The sequence below is a fragment of the Heloderma suspectum genome, chromosome 3, assembly GCF_057233095.1.
Source record: "Heloderma suspectum isolate Gila_16-S chromosome 3, 16-S_ref, whole genome shotgun sequence".
Lineage (NCBI taxonomy): Eukaryota > Metazoa > Chordata > Lepidosauria > Squamata > Helodermatidae > Heloderma > Heloderma suspectum.
In genome coordinates, this window is record NC_139460.1 from 257215570 (window position 1) to 257233929 (window position 18360).

The following is an 18360-nucleotide window of genomic DNA, read 5'->3' on the forward strand; positions in this document are numbered from 1 at the left end:
AGGTTCCTTCTCCCAGGATCCTGTTCTGAATCACCACCAGCTCTAGTGCCTATTTTGTAATAATAAAAAAATGTAAAGAAACGGGAGATCCAGTCATCAATCTCCAATGTATCTCCTCTAGTTTGGCTTCTAGTTCTTATGATCTTAGTCTTGTCTTTTGCTGCTGGTTATTTTTGCCGAAAGACATAGAATCATAGAATAGCAGGGTTGGAAGGGGCCTCTAAGACCGAGTCCAACCCCCTGCTCAATGCAGGAATCCAAGTCAGAGCATCCCTGACAGATGGCTGTCCAGCCTCATCTTGAATACCTCCAGTGTGAGAGCCCACTACCTCCATAGGTAATTGGTTCCATTGTCGTATTGCTCTAACAGTCAGAAAGTTTGTCCTGATGTTCAGCCGGAATCTGGCATCCTGTAACTTGAGCCCATTATTCCATGTCCTGCATTATGGGATGATCGAGAAGAGATCCTGGCCTTCCTCTCTGTGACAACCTTTCAAGTACTTGAAGAGCACTATCATATCCCCCCTCAGCCTTCTCTTCTCAAGGCTAAACATGGCCAATTCCTTCAGTCTCTCTTCATAGGGCTTTGTTTCCAGTCCCCTGATCATCTTTGTTGCCCTCCTCTGAATCCTCTCCAGCTTGTTTGCATCCTTCTTAGAGTGCGGTACCCAGAACTGGACACAGTACTCCAGATGAGGCCTACCCAGTGCTGAGTAGAGGGGAACTAGTACTTCCCAGGATTTGGAAGCTATGCTTCTATTAATGCAGCCCAAAATGGCATTGGCCTTTTTTGCAGCCACATCACATTGTTGGCTCATATTCAGCTTGTGATCTATAACAGTTCCAAGATCCTTCTCGCTTGTAGTGTTCTTGAACCAAGTATCCCCCATCTTGTAACTGTGCATTTGGTTTCTTTTTCCTAGGCACAGAACTTGGCATTTATCCCTATTAAATGTCATTCTGTTGTTTTCTGCCCAGTGCTCCAGTCTATCCAGATCACTTTGAATTTTGTTTCTGTCTTCCAAAGTATTAGCTATCCCTCCCAATTTTGTGTCATCTGCAAGTGTGATCAGCATTCCCTGCACCTCCTCCTCCAAGTCATTAATCAAAATGTTGAAGAGCACTGGGCCCAGGACTGAGCCCTGCAGTACCCCACTCGTTACCTCTCCCCAGTTTGAGAAGATCCCATTGATAAGCACTCTTTGAGTCTGATTCTTAGCCAACTGTGGATCCACCGGATCGTTGTTTCATCTAGCCCACTTTGAGCTAGTTTGCTCATCAGGATATCATGGGGCACTTTGTCGAAAGCTTTGCTGAAGTCGAAGTATATTATGTCTACAGCATTCCCATAGTCCACAAGGGAGGTTACTTGATCAAAAAATGAGATCAGATTTGTCTGGCAGGATTTGTTCTTGACAAATCCATGTTGGCTTCGAGTAATCATTGCATTGTTTTCAAGGTGCTTACAGACGGATTGCTTGATAATCTGCTCCAGAATTTTCCCAGAGTTTGATGACTGATTGGTCTGTAGTTCCCAGGTTCCTCCTTTTTGCCCTTTTTACACATTATTTATAAAGTTTTGAGTTTCAGTGACCTTTGGATCAACTAGTACAGAGGCACCTCCATATGATCTTGTGGTTCCACACTTCCATCATCATCATCATCATGGCATATGTGTGTTGATTAAACCACAGTCTCAAAATGTATCTTAAGACAGCTGTATGATCACATCAAGATTATTATTTTTTCATTGATTTAATCAGAGTGCGTATGTGCTGGTGTACAGTGCTAACTTTTAAGGGTGAAAAAAAGGAACATGAGCTGAAAACTATGGCAAAATGAGCAAGAGTTTATTACAAAATTAATGTTAGAGATTCTCCAAGTAAAACCAGAAGGCAGGTGAAGAACACAGTGCAGAGCAAAGCCATGGAATGCAATAACAGAACAGAGGAAATACACTCAGCCCTACTAAAATATTGCTGGCCAAAGCAACTGCTCGGGTTGTTTGTGCAGCTAGGCCAGCCCTGAACGTTCCTTTCCAAAGACGTTCACTCGCTGGTTCCTAGCTGATAACTGGAGGAAGCAATATCAGAATATGGAGGAGTTGTGGCTCAGATCAGAAAGATCAGAATTAGGGAGAGGCTGTGGCTCAGTGGCAGAGCCCATGCTTTGTATGCAGAAAGTTCCAGGTTCAATCCTCAGCATCTTCTGGTAGGGCTGGAAAAATGTGTGTTTGCGGGGAGAGAACAAGATGGATAGGAGGACTAGGACTGTAACACCGTGCGATTTTATAAAAGCTCCTGCCCCCATTTCAGTAAAATCATTTTAAAATGAGCAATTAAGGAAGGCATGTCAAATGGGCCTGAGTACTGACAAAACAAACCACAGACCAAGGTACCTACCCAGAGCAATGTACCTTCTCCAGTTCAAAGATGCATACAGGGCATCAAGTTACCAATACACCTCACACTTCACAATGACCTTTTTCTTTCCTTTTGTCTTGCACAGAGAGTGAAATCCGAGTGAGGCTGCAGAGTGCTTCTCCATCAACCAGGTGTAAGTGTGTAGCTGTTTTTTGTGCATTTGAACAAAAGCATCTCTGAGTCTGAATCTCTTTCATTAATAATCCATGAGGTTTGGTAATTACCTCTTCCTCTGACCATTCTGTAGTCTTTTTTCCATGATGTCATAAAACATGTTCCTAATCTATGGCATAGGAACTGTATGGAGAATCACAAAAATATGTTGCATAAGGGTCAGTATAATGCTAAGGGAACAGTCCTATGTCCCCTAGACAGCGTCTGAGGGATATAGGATTTTTCGGTTTCCTGGCTCCGCGCTCAGGGACAGGGCTCCAAGCTCGGAGCCAGGAAACCGTGCTCTCTGCCCCTTCTGCTTCCCTGCGTAGCTGGCATGGAGAGAACCACGCCTTCTCCACATTTGTGGCTCCTTCTCCACATTTGTAAAACAGAACGCAGTGACAGGGAGAAGGGAGTGTTCTAGGGGGAGGGGAGAGGAGGAGACCAGAGTGGCAGTCCTACAATCTTTCCTATGGCTGCCCCAGCCTCCTTCCCTCCCCTTCCCAAAGCCTCCACTAGATGGGCAAAATCACCCATCTACCTAAAATGCAGCATGGGAGGCCCAAGGCACCTCCCTCTCTGCGTAGGATACTCGTAAGTCTCCAAGTTCAGGGGCTTACAAGTACCCAGGGTGCAATCCATAGGTCTGTGCCCTAAATGACTTGTGGTGTGGTCTTATTTGGAGGAGGAGTCCTGGAGTGTTCCAGATGAAGCTTTTATTATGCAGCTGCCCAGCCTGCCGAGGGCCAAAACAGACATTACTTTAAAGCCATATCTAGCAGTGATGTCTTTTCCATTTTTACTCTACAGTAGATGCAGGGCCCTCAGTCCAGACTGGGACCCTGGGGTGGGATTTTTCAGGGATGAGTTGGAGCCCCTGTGCTTACCCTAGAGTAAAAATTTAAGTATTGCCTTTTTTGGCCCTCATTCATGGAATTTTATGGGGGGTCCAGACAACGTTGTCTTCCATTTGTAATCCTCTTGTTTCAACTGCTTCTTCCACTATTTTTCTTTCCATGAAAAATTGGTTAAGGAGGAAAAGACAGAATAGCTACACAATGTCTTTTTATTGGTAGCACGAGAAGCTATCTGTCTGGAAGCACACCTGGTTTTGAAAAGGACCAGCCAGAACAGAAACAAGGCTTCCGTCACTCAGTATTAGCTACCTTCAAATTAGGGATGAGGGAGGAATTTATAATTTCACACTTTCAAGCCACTATGTGAACTGAAAATCAGTTAACCTTTGAAATTCGCACTTCTCCAAATTTCCCTATGGAGTTCTCCAGTCAAAAAAAGGTGTACAAAAATGCACATATAAATGAAAATAACATTAAAATACATTATATTAGGAAAATTGCTTGAAAATGTATATTAGGTGAAAATGCATGTATTAGAAGTGTGTGCAAAGATGCTTACGAATTTTCATGCAAAGATTCTTTTTTAAATTCAAAGTGTGAGATGAATTGAATTTAAGATTAAGAAAATGAGAAATGGAGAGGAACTCCATGACAGATCTGTCCATCCCCACTTCAGATGCATCAGTTATTTTTATGAAAAATTATGAAGTATTCCATTTTCTACTGAGATAGTTTTATTTTGTTAAATACTTCATTGTGCTTTCAGCTGAGAGTTGCATTTGGACCTTGGTTTTGGACTGCAGTTTCATAGCTCTTTCTTTCTTTCTTTCTTTCTTTCTTTCTTTCTTTCTTTCTTTCTCAAATTTCTTAATCGCCTATCTGGCCGGCCACCCGGCCACTCTGGCCAATGTACAACAGTACAACTTAAAACAGTAAAATTACACATTAAAACATGGTTTAAAAATACCCTAACCCACCCCAAGTTTTATATGAAAGGGAGATGCGGTGTAATCTCTCCTTAAGATTAACTGTTTCCCAGTACAGCTGTAGAGCATTTAACTTACCAAGTGTTTTCGGTTAGCCTGTTCCTAGCATAGAGGTTATGTTGGTGCTTGATTCCCATTTGGATATAGAATAAACCTTTTGTCTGCTATGTGGGAGCCTTCGTTTATATGTGAGCTTATTCCATGGAACCCTTGATTTTTGAACGACAAGACATCACAATATGTCCCTTCTCTTTAGGGACAGAACTGGACGATGTTAAACGACTGCTTCGGGGAAGTCGCTCAGCTAGTGCCAGCCCAACACGGTCTCCCCCAAGCACACTCCCTATACCTAAGAAAGCTGTTGTGGAAACCAAGGTGGTGACAGAGAGCACCCAATCAGGTATGTCATGGCTGGAAGTCCAGAGACCAGGGGTGGGCAGTATGTGCCCCCCGTCCTGCTTTGCAGCCCCCGCAGCCCCCCCCCAAGTGCTGTTGTTGCCACCATCAAATCACTGCTAAATTTTGACCTCAGCAGCGGCAAATAAAGCAGCATTTCCCCTTTAAAACGAGGCACTCGGTGAGCACGTGCCTTATTTTAACGGCAAACCGTGCTCTCCCAGGCGTTCCAGAAGTGAGATTTGCCTTTCAAACTCATCGCGCTCTTTGTTTTAAAGAGGAAATGCCACTTTTTGCCACCACTGCTGGCGCACTGTGAAAACGTGTTGGTGATTTGGCATGGTGGCCACGGGAATTTTGGTGGCCGGGGTGTGTGCACGTCCTGGTGGGGTCCAGGGGGCCAAAGTTGCCCCCCGAACCCTCAGATGTTGCCCAGACCCTGCCATAGAGGCACCTGAGACATTGGAGATTCTACCATGTTTCTAACTGATCAAATCACAAAACAAGGTAGAGAGAGTGGCATAGGCTACAAATGGAAACCTTACTTCCAGGCCTGTAACAACAGTGCAAAGAAGGTCATAGCTGATCACTGGATTGTCCAAAGGCAAATGCTTTCGCCAAATATCCAGACAGTGGAGTTAAATACAACAGCTTCAGTCTTTAATCTCTCAGTGGAGATGCTTTTTCATTTATTTTGTCAGAAGTAGCCCTAGACTAAAGATGATTTTCCTGATTATTGTTTTTTAATAAAATCATCAGTTGTGTACAGTTGGCACCTCCTCAACCATCTGTACTGAAGCCAACTTCCTTGTGTTACCTTTTAAATGTTCCTTCCAGTAACATGCACTGTGGCCTAGGACTGCTAGGCCTCTTGATGCATAGACCCTGAGACACAGGAGATGTGATCCAAATGTTATAAAGTGTCTGGCAGACACTTTTGTTGCCATTGTTAGGCAGTTGGGAGTTAGAAACTCTTGTCAATCTACTGCAAATCACCCAGAGATCTACCAGTGGTTCCCAATCTACCTTCTGCCCTCCACTGCTTTAAGCACACATTCCAGCTTTTCTCCATAATTCTGAGGACTAGAAACCATTGTTGTTGGTTTAAAGAAAAGCACATAATATCCAGATTTCATATTTGATGAGCAGGTAAGATGAACAGAAAGAAAAGGTACCCTCTAATTCAGCCTTCTCCAAACTGGTGCATTCCAGATGGGCTGGGCTATAATTCCCATCATCCCCAGCCAGCATCAGCAAAGGCCCTGCTCATTGGGGATACTGGGAGTTGTAACCCAACTCCGGAGGGCACCAGGTTGGGGAAGGCTGCTCCAATTATTAAATACCATAAGCATCTGATTTTGGATCTTGCTCTTTGATTTTCTTCCAGTGTCAGGGACATATGACACAACCATCTTGAATGCTGCCCTCCCATCGTACATGTGGTCCTCCACCCTGCCTGCAGGGTCATCTCTCAGTGGCTACCACAACAATATGGCCCAAAGCTCGTCATTAATCAACACGGCAGCCCACTCTACTGGATCAGGTACACATTCACTGAAGCAGCCTTACAGAGCCCTGTGTCATTTGGGCTAGATGCCCATAGGATTGCTCTCTTAAGGTCTAGCAGTCATAGGATTGTACCCTTAAGGGCTAAGGAGAAAGAGAGAGAGGTGAATATTGTGTAACTTGACCATTTTTCTGCAATTAAGTAGCTCCCCTTTCCCTCTGTTAGTTCCAGAATTTGCTGCATCCTCAGGGTCTAACTGCTCTTGAAGTTGGGAAGGAATTTTCCTCTAAGGCAAATTTCCTGAGTGGCTGTTCCAGTTACCTTGAGGTTTCAGGATGGTGGCTGGTGTGTGTGTGTGTATGTATTTCTCTCTACTGTGCAACCCAACTCACCGAATAGAGCCATCTAAATTAGTGTTACTAAACTTAGCCGTCCTTTGAATAATATCATTGCCTCAGAGTACACTGAATAACAGCAGAAGACTAGTTGTGATTGAAGTGACCATATTATCAACTACTTGTGATATTAGGGTAAAGGGGGAGGTATTGCAAAGTGCAGTGATTTTAGAGGCTTCTTTCATTTTCGTCCCTGTGCCTTTGTAGCCAACACTCTTCCTTTTCTGCCTGCCTTCCCCCTACAGTGTTTGGAGTCCCAAACAACTTGGCTCCCAGCTCCCCCGGTCTGAATGTTGGCCACAGTACTTCTTCCACAGGTGTGTTTTCTCCCTCCGTCACCTTTCCAAGAAGCGTTAGGGAAGGGAGCTGGAAATGGTTGCTCACCATTCTCCAGTTCCTCGTATTACTGGCATCTGAGAGCAGGTACACCTGTAGAAGTTCTCTTTCTTTCAGTGGGACTACTTGAAATCCACCCATTTGTAAATACAGAAGTCCATGTTCAGTAGGTGGTTTGGAACTCCAGCAACCTCAGAGACAAACATTTGTTGTTCATTTGTTTATTTAATAGATCCATTTCTTAGCCACCTTTCAACATGATAGTCTTCCCAAGGCTTTAAATCAGTCAACTGATAAAAAGCACATTATATCAATGCAAGTGGGACCTGCAACAAGTGTTGCAGTGTATCCCTAAGACTAGGAGCATTTCTACACCAGGCATGCTCATGACTGGTCCCTCAGAGAGGTTTGTGGGTCCTTTACATGACATCATCACCCTCCAGGGCATCTCCCATGCTTTCTGACCTTTATCCTGGTTTTTAAAAGATCAGGGATAATGTAGTATTAAATGTCAATCCACTTTAATGGCCATGTGAAATTGCATAGTTCCATTATATGTCCGCTATATCACAGCACCATCTAGTGGCTGTATAATGACACATGTCAACCTTGCAAGCAAGGGATGTCCCAGAAAAAAAGCCTGTGTCAGCCCATGTAAGGAGCCGATCTTAATCTCGCAAAAAATCTGGAAGCAAAAGCCCTGGTAATCTGTGGGATAAGAAGCCTGGTGTGAGAAGCCCTAGGTTCCAGTGTGGAAAATTTCCCCATCCTTCCTCTGAGCCAGGGAGAGAGTGGGACAATCCTCCAGACCTGGTGTCCAGGTTTGGACAGCTCTACAAGACAGGGATTATTTCCCTACTTTGCAAAGATCTCCTTCAAGCCTGGTTGGCAGCAAGGGAGATCTCCATGCCTTTCCTCTGAGCAAGGATATTACAGTCTGAATTGATCTTGCTCCATTGTGATATATGAGCAGTCCCAGCTTGACAAATCATCCTAGAAATGTAGTCATGGCACTGAGAAGGCATAAATTCACCACTGAACTCCAAAAAATAACTGTCAAGGTATCTCCCAAAGATTCCAGCGTGAGATGTTATAGGCACTCATGCACTTTTGAGAGGATAATTAGAAGTTAATATGAAGCATATGGTGAACCAGTTCAGTTAACAAGCTGCAATGCAGGGGTGGGATGAAAGGGGAAGTCTTCAATATTTGGAGATGATTAATGTCACACCATCCTTCCCAAAGGGGAGTCTCTGTGGTTGTGTTTGATTTTTTATAACTTGCCCCTCATCCCAGGGAAATTTTCTTTGCAGTATTTGGTGTTCAAAACAACCTGGCTCCAGGAACTCTTGGTGTTGGAAACAGTGCAACCACAACCTCTGCAGGTAGGTATTTATGAAAATACCTAGAATCTGAGCCATTTGTGGTGGCATAACATGAGCCTTAGGAGTTACATTCCTGATGGATAAGTGTTGAATATTTCTCCCTAACACTTATTTCTATGCACCCTGGATAGTTAGTCATGGCGTAGCTCCAGACAGGCCTATTTCACAGCCAATTTGATGCCATGTGTATTCACTAAACTCAGCCATGGCTGGATGGTCAGCGGATGGGCAGAAGGGCTGCAAATCAGTGGCAGAGCACATACTTTGCACGTCAACATTCCCAGGTTAAATCCTTGGCATTTCTAGGTATGGGAAAGACTCCTGTATGAAACCTTGGAAAGGCTCTGCTAGGTCGTGTTTGAGTCTCTTTCAGCCTGAGGGCCGAATCCCATTTTGGAGAAGCTCTTGGGGCCGCATTCCAGAGGTGGGCAGGGCCAAAGGCAAAAGGAGCAGGGCCCCAAATGCCAGCAAATTTTAGCTTAAAGCTTTTAGTGCCAGAAACTAACCCCGAGAAGAAGCATTTCCCCCTTTTAGAGTGGGGAAAAACATTACACAAAAGCCAGGAAGCCACCACATGATTGGTGGTCAAGGGAAAGGGAGTGTGGCCAACTGAGGAACTCTGAAGGACCAAATTGGGACCCCAGGAGGGCCAGACTTCACCCTGGGCCTGAGGCTCTGCACCCCTGGAATACACAGTCCTGAGCTAGATGTACAAATCGTGGACTCGGAAGGGCCTGCATTATGGGTAGGTGTGCTTGGGCACCTGCCAAGGGTCCACATGCCAGCAGGAGCCCACTGACAAAATCCCCCTGGAGTTGCTCATCTTCTTCACCATTGCAACCTGCTTCTTCACCTGCCTCTTGTTGTGGCCCAGCCAGTGGTACTGGTGAGAAGAAGAAGCAGTAGATGCCACTGCCTGATGGCTCCCTGCCCATCACGCAAACAAGGGATAGCAGTGAGGAGGAGGAGGAAGATCAGCAGCAGCTGGTGACAATGGTGGTGAGAAGGCGGACTCACTGAGGGAGGGGGCCCATTGAGGGTCTCTTGCCCATAGACCCTCCAAAACCTGGAGCAAGTTTATAAGAACACCTAATTCCACTGCAGATACTGACAAAGCTATCTTACTCCCATACACCAATCACAGTGCAACGATACACATCGGACTGCACTGTCCATCACGCATTTGGCATGTCTTAGTAAGGGATGTTGGTGGCTTGACATAAGACTCACGGTGCTTCCTGTTGAAGGGGTTTGTGAGAATCAGGCATGCTGGACCAGAGTACCAGGCATCTGCAGACCATGCCGGGGCCACACCGATCCCCATGCTATGGATCCAAACAGTCAAACAGGATTAGTGGAGATGGGAGAGCAAGCATAGTACCTCAGCAGTGCTGGTGATGCCAGGCTCCCCCAATAAGACTCACCAGTCTTACAGGTTGTTATAACAATTACTGAGCTGATGTATGAGAAGCATTTCAAAGTCTCAGAAAATGCTACATGGTTATTTATTAATCATTAGTGCCTCTTCTTAGAGAGGTACCTTTCCCTCTATCTTTGGTTTGGTGCTCCCAGGGCGGGGGGAAGCAAACATCTAGATCTCTTCCTTTGGCTTCCAGCAATTGCGAGTCGAAAAGTTTTTCTCTCTTCCCCTCCCTCTCTCCTTTTATTACCAGCAGCATACGGAGTAAAGAAAAATGCTGTGCAGAGCTCCGGCATGACTAGTACTGGGGTCTCCACCTCGTCTACAACTGGTGAGTCTTTCTTGCATTTCACGAGTCATACGAATTTCTACAGAACTGGTGGGATGGTGCTGCTTCTCACTGCATCGCATGCACATATTTGCCACGGAATGGGGAGGTGTTGTTGTTGTTTCGCTAGCAGTAGAGGCTGGTGGTGCCGATGTCAGTGGTGCGGTGAATCCGCTCCGGGTTTCAGTCAGAACTCTAAAGGAGCTATCCAAGGTGCAAAGCAGTGGCTCTGACTGGTTCTGACTGAAACCTGGAATGTATTCACCACCCCACTGGCATCAGAGCTACCAGCCTCCACTGGTCATTAGTGATGTCACAGACACTATCTAGTAGATCAGGGGTGGGGAACCTCAGCCCCTGGCTCCCAATCTGGCCCTCTGGGGTTTTCCAGATGGCCATGCCTCCTTTTCCCCAACCCCCAATCATTTGGTGGTTTCCAGCTTTTGTGCAGTCTTTCCCCCATTCTAAAAGCTTGAAATGCCTCTCCTAAGGCTTAGCTACTGGCAGTAAGGGCTTTAAGCAACAACGTGCTGGGGTGTCGGTTTTTGTGTGTGTTTGGCCCCACCCCTTTTGCCTTTGGCCCCATCTACCACTGGAATGCAGCTCCCGAGAGCTTCTCCAAAAATACATTTGGCCCTCGGGCTGAAAGGGTTTCACCACCCCTGCTACTGACAGTCATACCAGTCACATTTTTCATAGCAGTAATAACAGCAATTGCTGCGTTAGCTACAGGGGGAAATCACATTGTACTACTGACAGTATCTGGGTGCTGGGAAAATGTAATATCCCTGTAGCAAAAGCAATGGGAACATTTTTCAAAAAGTCAGTTTCAGGTTTCTTTAACAGAAAACAATTGGATCCAAACATATTTTGCGCAAAGGCACTCTTCATTGCAGGATATTTATTGAAATAAAAATGCATTAATTTGTTGGAGGTCCCACTTCTAGGCTCTAAAACTTATTTGAAACTATTTTAATACAGTTCTCTAGTAAGGAGGATTGCACCCAGGGGCTTTGCTCCTAGGTTCCACTCGTGCGTCATAACTTTTGAACAGAGCCTACAGCTATACAAACTACATGCACATGGGGGCTCGTCTCATGATCGGTCCCCTGCATTTTTCTGACAGACAGTACTCAAATGACATTGTTTATGGGTGGGTTTACCGCATTTGCAGTTCCCACATAGGAAATTCCCTACCGTTGGACTTAATCCCATTAGAATCTGCAGTTTTCTGTTCTCATTGTTCCTCTTTACACGTCTTATTGGGAAGTCAACCTTCAGTATAAAAACCTGAATGAGCTCACCATTTATGATCAGAGGTCTGAGCAGTTCCATCTATATGCTGGAGAGTGGTATATTAAAAATCTACTTTTAGTAAGTACTGGAAAAGTTATTTCTTGAAGAGGGCATTTGGGAACATCATTTATTTTGTATTAAGGAATATTTTCTTGCTGATCTTCATTCATCCTTATAGAGAAGTTAGACTTTACATGGGCTGGCTACTTGGACCTGGCTAGATGTAAAACTGCAGATCCACGGGCAGGATCCTGCACTGTTACTGTGCTCCTGCTCATTCGGTTACACCAGTGGGACACATAGATAATGCAACAGGCAGTTAGTGCTTCATAAAGGAACCCCGAGAAACAAGTAGAAATGCTCGTTCTGGGAGCTCGGCTGACCTGCCCATTATAGAAACGAGCATTTCCTCTGGTTTCCAGTTCCGTTACAAAGTGCTAACTCCCCTTTGTGCTACCGCTGGGCTCCACTAGTGCACAGGCAGCACAGGATAAATCTGGATCTGCCCCATCAAATTGAAAAGGGGGGGAAGGGGGCTGATTTTAACGACACAGTGGGGGCATGGGCAAGCAATCTTAAACCCTCTCTGAAGCCTCTTCCCTGTCTCCTGCTGGCAGTTTTTTCCTCCGCCGAGCTCTGATCCCATTAACATCAGTAAGGTAGACATTTACACATCACCAAAAAAAAAGACAAAAGAGGACACCGATTCACAAAAAGGTTGCATGTGCTAACATATATGTATAGATGCAAATTCAGAAATAATTACTATAATTTAAATAGAACTACAATGCATCGCACCACAGCGGGGACGACCGCAACCTGGTGCCTGCTCAGTCGGCTGGTCAGGTGCTCACAGTTGAAGGGCAACTTCAAGGCCCCTGGCTGCTCTCTCTTTATGGTTCTTTGTCTTTAAACATGGAGTAGATGGCCCTTCAAATAGAGGACACCTGTTTTGGACTACAACTTCCTGACCATTGGCCATGCTGGCTAGGGCTACTGGGAGTAGAAGTCCACCAGGTTGGAGAAGGCTGAGCTACATAAAAGGCAGAATGACTTTTTTGTCTCACTCTATTAGTAGGGGAGTGAAGACTGACAGAATGGAAGACAGTGTTATCTCTTGGTAAATAATCAGGATTATTCACTTTGCTGTCCTGGGGTTGGATCCAGATTTAGGCAGGGGCAACTGGGCTGGCATAAGTGGACTTCCCTGCCCTCTCCTCCCCATGGCAGCCCCATCCAGTTCTCTGAAAATGCTACACAGAGGGTCATGGATGGAGGGTTTCGTACAATATTGTAGCAGGCACGCGCTTGAGGGCTGGAGAAGAGAAGCTCACCGTCTCTGATGGAATAAGGAAAAAGAAAAATAGGGGAACACCATTTTACAAGGGCTGACATGTTCAAAAAGATGTGCTTTAGTGAGGGAGGGGCTTGTGAATGCTTCACAGTATTGTTGCAGGAGTTAGCCAATAGATACCTGTAACATTTGTGCAACTTCCATTGTTACACAAAATTATTCCCCAGTATTTGCTGGGGAAATACTGGCCTAAATCCAATGTACCATTAGTGGAAAAAATTGTTTTGCTAGCGGAGCTCCACTGCCTTTCCCCATTGCACAAGTGCTAGCGAACTGCCTTTTAAATTCAAGATCTGCAAGCAGCTTTTAAATTCAAGATCTGCAACTGACCTTCCCCCCCTCCCACACTGCCTCACAGGCAGCTCAGAATGGCCCCGCACTCCGTACTCAGAAGAAGAGTGTGAAGCAACAAAAATGGGGCATTCCGGGGTGGGGAAGGTGGAAATGCCGCTATAACACATCCTATGTGTCTTCCGGCAGCCACCTCTCCCACTCCGTCCCACGGCTAGACAGCCACAAATGCAGGGTGGCTGAAGCGTGGAGGGGGCAAGTGGAACTTTAGTTGGCTCCTCCCCTTGTGCATAGTTTGGAAGGTGGTTTCTGCTAGCACAGCATCATTTGCTCTAGTGGAATCACTGATTCCCCCACACAACAGAAGTGAGAGCCAGTGTGGTGTAGTGGCAAGAGTGTTGGACTGGGAGCCGGGAGATCCGGGTTCTAGTCCCCACTCGGCCATGGAAGCTCACTGGGTGACTTTGGGCCAGTCACACACTCTCAGCCCAACCTACCTCACAGGGTTGTTGTTGTGAGGATAAAATGGAGAGGAGGAGGATAATGTAAGCCGCCTTGGGTTCCTTGCAAGAGGAAAAAAGGAGGGATATAAATGTAATAATAAATAAATAAATAAATAAGTCTGAGAATCATTCACTGATTGCGAGGTTGTTGTGGGATCATCTGGGTAGCTCAGTGACAGTTGTGGATAGCATCTGGAAAAGCCCAGAAACCACACTGTGGGGGGAAAACCCTATGAATCTTCTGTAGAGCTGCACATGTATTGTGCTATCAACTCTTTGTCTGGAACAACCTCTTCATCTGATTGGGAACGTTCCTTAACAGCAAGACAACCCTACCAATGGGTGTTGTAAACCGGATTGTCCTCTAGATGCAGCTGTTGCATTTTGGAAATAAGAATAAAAGCTGCATATTAAGGCTGTTGGAGAACTAGTTCATCTCCCTAATGCCTGTTTTGCAGCAGTTTTCCTCAAGTGGAGCAAGCTTTGATTTACACCATGCTACCTAATCGCAAAACCAAATCCGGTGTCCTTTGTCTGGCAGAGAGGTTAGACTATCTCCACAGAAAATTTTCTACGCAGACTTGTTGGATAAATCAAAGTCGGAGCTACTTTCCATTTGCATCCCTGATATGCACTATAGGCCAGCGTTTCCCAACTTGGTACCTTCCCCATGATGTGTTGGATGACAACTCCCATTATACCTGGCTGGGGTGATGGGAATTGTAGCCCAACATATTTGGAGGGTCCCAGGTTGGAAAATGCTGCTATAGCCTTTGAAAGCTATTATAGAGTCCCCTATTATTTTCTGAGTTCTCCACATCCCAGTGACAATGGAAATTTCTTGACCAAAATTCCTAGGAAAATAGTATTTTAAGCAAGGAACTTGGATTTGCAAAGCTATTGTTCCCTGCTGTTACCCATATGGACTTTTCTCCATGTGCCCTTTCTAATGTTGGTGTTTCCAGTGCCTTTTCTGGTGTTGCTGATGGAAGGGTGTCAGATCCCTACACAGAATAGAAGATGAAGCTGACTAGTCCAAATCCTAAAACTGACATTTAGCCTGACATCTGCAGTGGCAGGAAAGGGCCAAATTACAAATTATTCTATTAGAATTATCTTTTAGATGCAACCTCTCTTCTTCTTTTTGAACAAGGTTTCCACCTTTTTTAGCGGTGCTCCTGTGCCTTTAACAGCTATGTCAGGCAGAAATCCAATAGATGGAGTTTACCCAGTTGGAGGTGTATTATTAAAGAAAACTTCACCAAAAGTGCCTCTCCTATCTGTCATAAAATTGTTAAAGGCTCAGAAGCAAACCTAATTATTTTTATCCAGATCCAACATTTGTCTAGTTCTAGATTACTGTCCGGAAATGGGCAGAGCCGTCCTATACTGCAGTGATGCCAGGTCCATAGATATGCCACTGCTATGCTGGCAGAGGAACGGACATATCCAGTCCATGCTCACCACAGGACAAGAGGGGGAGGCATGGGAGAAAGACAAAATTAGAACACTGCCACAATGTCAGCCAAAGCCCCAGCATCTTTGGCAACACCAATCCCAGGATATGGCAGACAATATACCCCAATGCTACCCAGAAACAGAGGGAGCCAACCCACACTAGCTGGTATGAGGGTGTGGCCAAGATGACATCATGCCTCCTCAACACACACACAAACACCAGTGTCACAGTGTCCCCAACATGTGAGCCCAGTAGGTCTCTCCCAAGAGACCCTGGGCAGTTCTGCAGGATTGGATCCAGGACACCAAATTTCACACTGTGCAGAGAAGCACCTCAGCCTCAGGACCCAATCAACCTCCCCTTGACAACCCTGGGGGCCAATATTTGCAGGCAGAGCCATTCCTCTTGTGTATCTGGGACATTCTGCTGGTATTTTGGCCGTGGCAATGGCATATCTGGCATTCTGCTAGCTCAGCATGGCTTATGCCTAATCCTGTATCCCCTCAGCCAGTAGATCTTCAGTATAGGATTGTGCCCTAAATATGGAATGCCAATTTTTTTTGTATAAATGTCTACAACATTTATTTTGAGGTTGAAAAAAAGTGATGGCTTGAATAGCTGTAGGCAGGGTCAGCTCTACCATTAGGCAGTCTCAGGCAACAAATACTTGGGGGCAAGGAGTGGTGGCAAGCTGTTGGAGGACAAAACTATGTGCAATGCAACCTGCCGTGCACCCCCTAAGCTAGTATGCTGCCCTCAAGTGCATATTCAACTGCCAGTCTGTTTGGGTTTGTACATGGAACGGGGAGAGGTGCCATCTCGTCTGACATCTCAGGCAGCAAAATATCTTGGGCCAGTCCTATTTAGGGTTGTACACTTATTGTATGCTATCATTGTCTCATTCCTTACCTTCTGCCTTTTCCATGCCACCCAGCGGCCACCACAGTGGGCTCTCAGAATGATGACTTCCTGCGCAAGGACTGCAAGTTTCTGCTCCTAGAGAAAGAAAATGTAGCTCCCAAGAAAGAGATGGAGCTGTTGATCATGACCAAAGACAGTGGGAAAGTTTTTAGTACATCCAGTGGAGGTTTGTTTCCTTCCTATTCCTCATGACCCACACAGACTGATGACTTACACTTGATTCAGAAGTCACCACAGTAGTGTGGAAGCTTCTGCTTCCCCATGGTCTAATTTTAGGGCACTCCAGTAATGTCTAAATAAGAAAATAACATGGTTCCTTCCCACAGAAATATTGTCTAGCTTCCAGTTCCTGTGCTGTTGCAGTACTATATGAATTGGTCCTAGTATGCATCTCTGTGAGGTAATTTTCAGGGTTTGGGTGTGTTATCCCATGAGGTACCTGGTACCATGAGGTACCATGAGGTATCCCAGCCCTATCCCATGAGGTACCTGGTGTTCGTCATGGGGTGGCTCCCTGCACAGTTATCTATGCTGCCTATCAGGGTGGTTTTTTTAATTTAGTTTTATTTATAACCCACCTTTCTGCTCAAAAATGGATTCAGTATGGGCAGTGCATTCTGCATTAATCAAAAAGTTATCCCATGCCATTTTGGATTTATCATCAAAGCCCCTAAGCTGAAGTGTGGGCAGGTCCCATTCAGCTGTGTTGTCAAGACCTTTCCACACAACTCTGTGGTAGTCCTAGGAGCAGTGCTTAATCATTCTGCATGTGCTAGCTCACACTTGTGTATATCCTCTGCTGTGTGCAGTGTTTTGAGCATGTGCGGTGCTGTGAGGAATGAGGATACACATGATTGGTTTGCCATGAGCTGAGAACTAGGATGTACGCAGTTTTTGCTGTGGCAACCACATGCCAAAGTGGTTATGCAAATAGGCCTTCAGTCTGATATCTCACATTACCTCTCTGTTAACTGTGGATTTTTGATAAGATAACAGCAGCAGTTATTCATCAGCAGAGCTATTCCGACATTACTTTCCAAGGAAGCTTCAGGCTGATCATATCTCCCAGTGTACCACAGGTTGTTTCTAAATTCACAAGTGTTGATTATCTGGGTTTGTGTACTGGTGTCTCCAGGACACCAGAAGGAGAAGCGAATGGAGGAGTACTGGATTATTTTTTTTTTAAGGAATCAGCTTTGCTGCTCTTTGGTCCATGCAGGGCTCCATGAGTGAGTGCTCCGCACCAGTAAAAATCACTTCACAGAACATACTTCCTGGTGGGGGTGAGGGTTGGAGTGAATCTCATCTGACTGACAGAGGCTTCTCAACCAATAAGAGAGGCTTCCCCCCTCCCCCTCTTTCTCCTTTCCTCTGAAACTCCAGATGCACTTGCATTTCAGGAGCAAGCCTCATTGAGCACAATAGAAGTTACTTCTGAGTAGACAGACATATGCTTGTGCTGGGAAAGGCGGGGGGACACAGGGATGGGAAACCAGCCCCCTTTCTAATTGCAGGAAGGTGTGAAGTAGTTACTTTCTAAGGCAAGCCACAGAGAATCGTAGGTTCGGTAAGGCGCTTTACAGGCTTCAGGGAATGAATACTTAAAACTCTGTATTCAATTAAGAGGGGTCTCTGTAAATTCTGATGTGGGCATTCAGAGGGCAAGCCTCATTCAGCACAATGGGAGTTACTTCTGAGGAGACACTAATGGGTTTGTTATGGGGAAAAGAGCAGTAAACATAAAGATGGGAAACCAGCCCCCACTGTAACCCAATGCTGTGCAGGATCTCTATAACAAAGGGTCGAAGTAGTTACTTCCTAAGGCAATAAACCAAACAACGAAGACTCAGAGACTCAAGACTACGCTTTACAGCACTTAGGGAACTGGGCTTTAACGTGTGCCATTTCAATTGAGGGGGATCTCTGTAAGTTCTGATGTGGGCATTCAGGGGAGAAGCCTCATTGACCACAATGGGAGTTACTTCTGAGTAGACACTAATCGGTTTGTGCAGGGGTGGGAAACACACAGGAAATACCCCTTGACCAGGGTCAGGGTGAAAGGCACACACCCCTGGGTACAACTAGCATACCCGAGGTAAATGCAGGGGTTGGGACACACAGCAACTATACCGGGAGAACCTGGCTTAAGAAAAAGAATCAGACTTTAAGTCCAAGTGGCTGCTGGATGGCCACAATGTCATATATCCCTACCAACCTCTAAACATAGCCAGCTTGGAGTAAATTGCTCATGGAGACACGCCCCAAGTAAAAACTAGACTAATATTTCTTGTGGACACTGGAATCATCCCATGTATTCACTTCTAAGCCAATATGAATGAGGGAAATT

At 45.4% G+C, this 18360-nt stretch overlaps 1 protein-coding gene across 4 annotated transcripts in view; it reads left to right on the plus strand.

Moving 5' to 3' along the window:
* Positions 1-18360, plus strand: part of COL17A1 (collagen type XVII alpha 1 chain) — a 94710-nt gene that overhangs the window by 20764 nt on the left and 55586 nt on the right. For 2 of the 4 annotated variants that reach the window (XM_084841990.1, XM_084841989.1), the window contains exons 8-14: positions 2509-2556; positions 4679-4822; positions 6206-6361; positions 6966-7037; positions 8370-8441; positions 10118-10192; positions 16027-16179. In XM_084841990.1, the coding sequence (XP_084698116.1) occupies positions 2509-2556; positions 4679-4822; positions 6206-6361; positions 6966-7037; positions 8370-8441; positions 10118-10192; positions 16027-16179 (720 nt within the window). Of the gene's footprint in view, positions 1-2508; positions 2557-4678; positions 4823-6205; positions 6362-6965; positions 7038-8369; positions 8442-10114; positions 10193-16026; positions 16180-18360 lie in introns of all 4 variants that reach the window. The other 2 variants (XM_084841988.1, XM_084841987.1) reach the window with 1 other exon arrangement.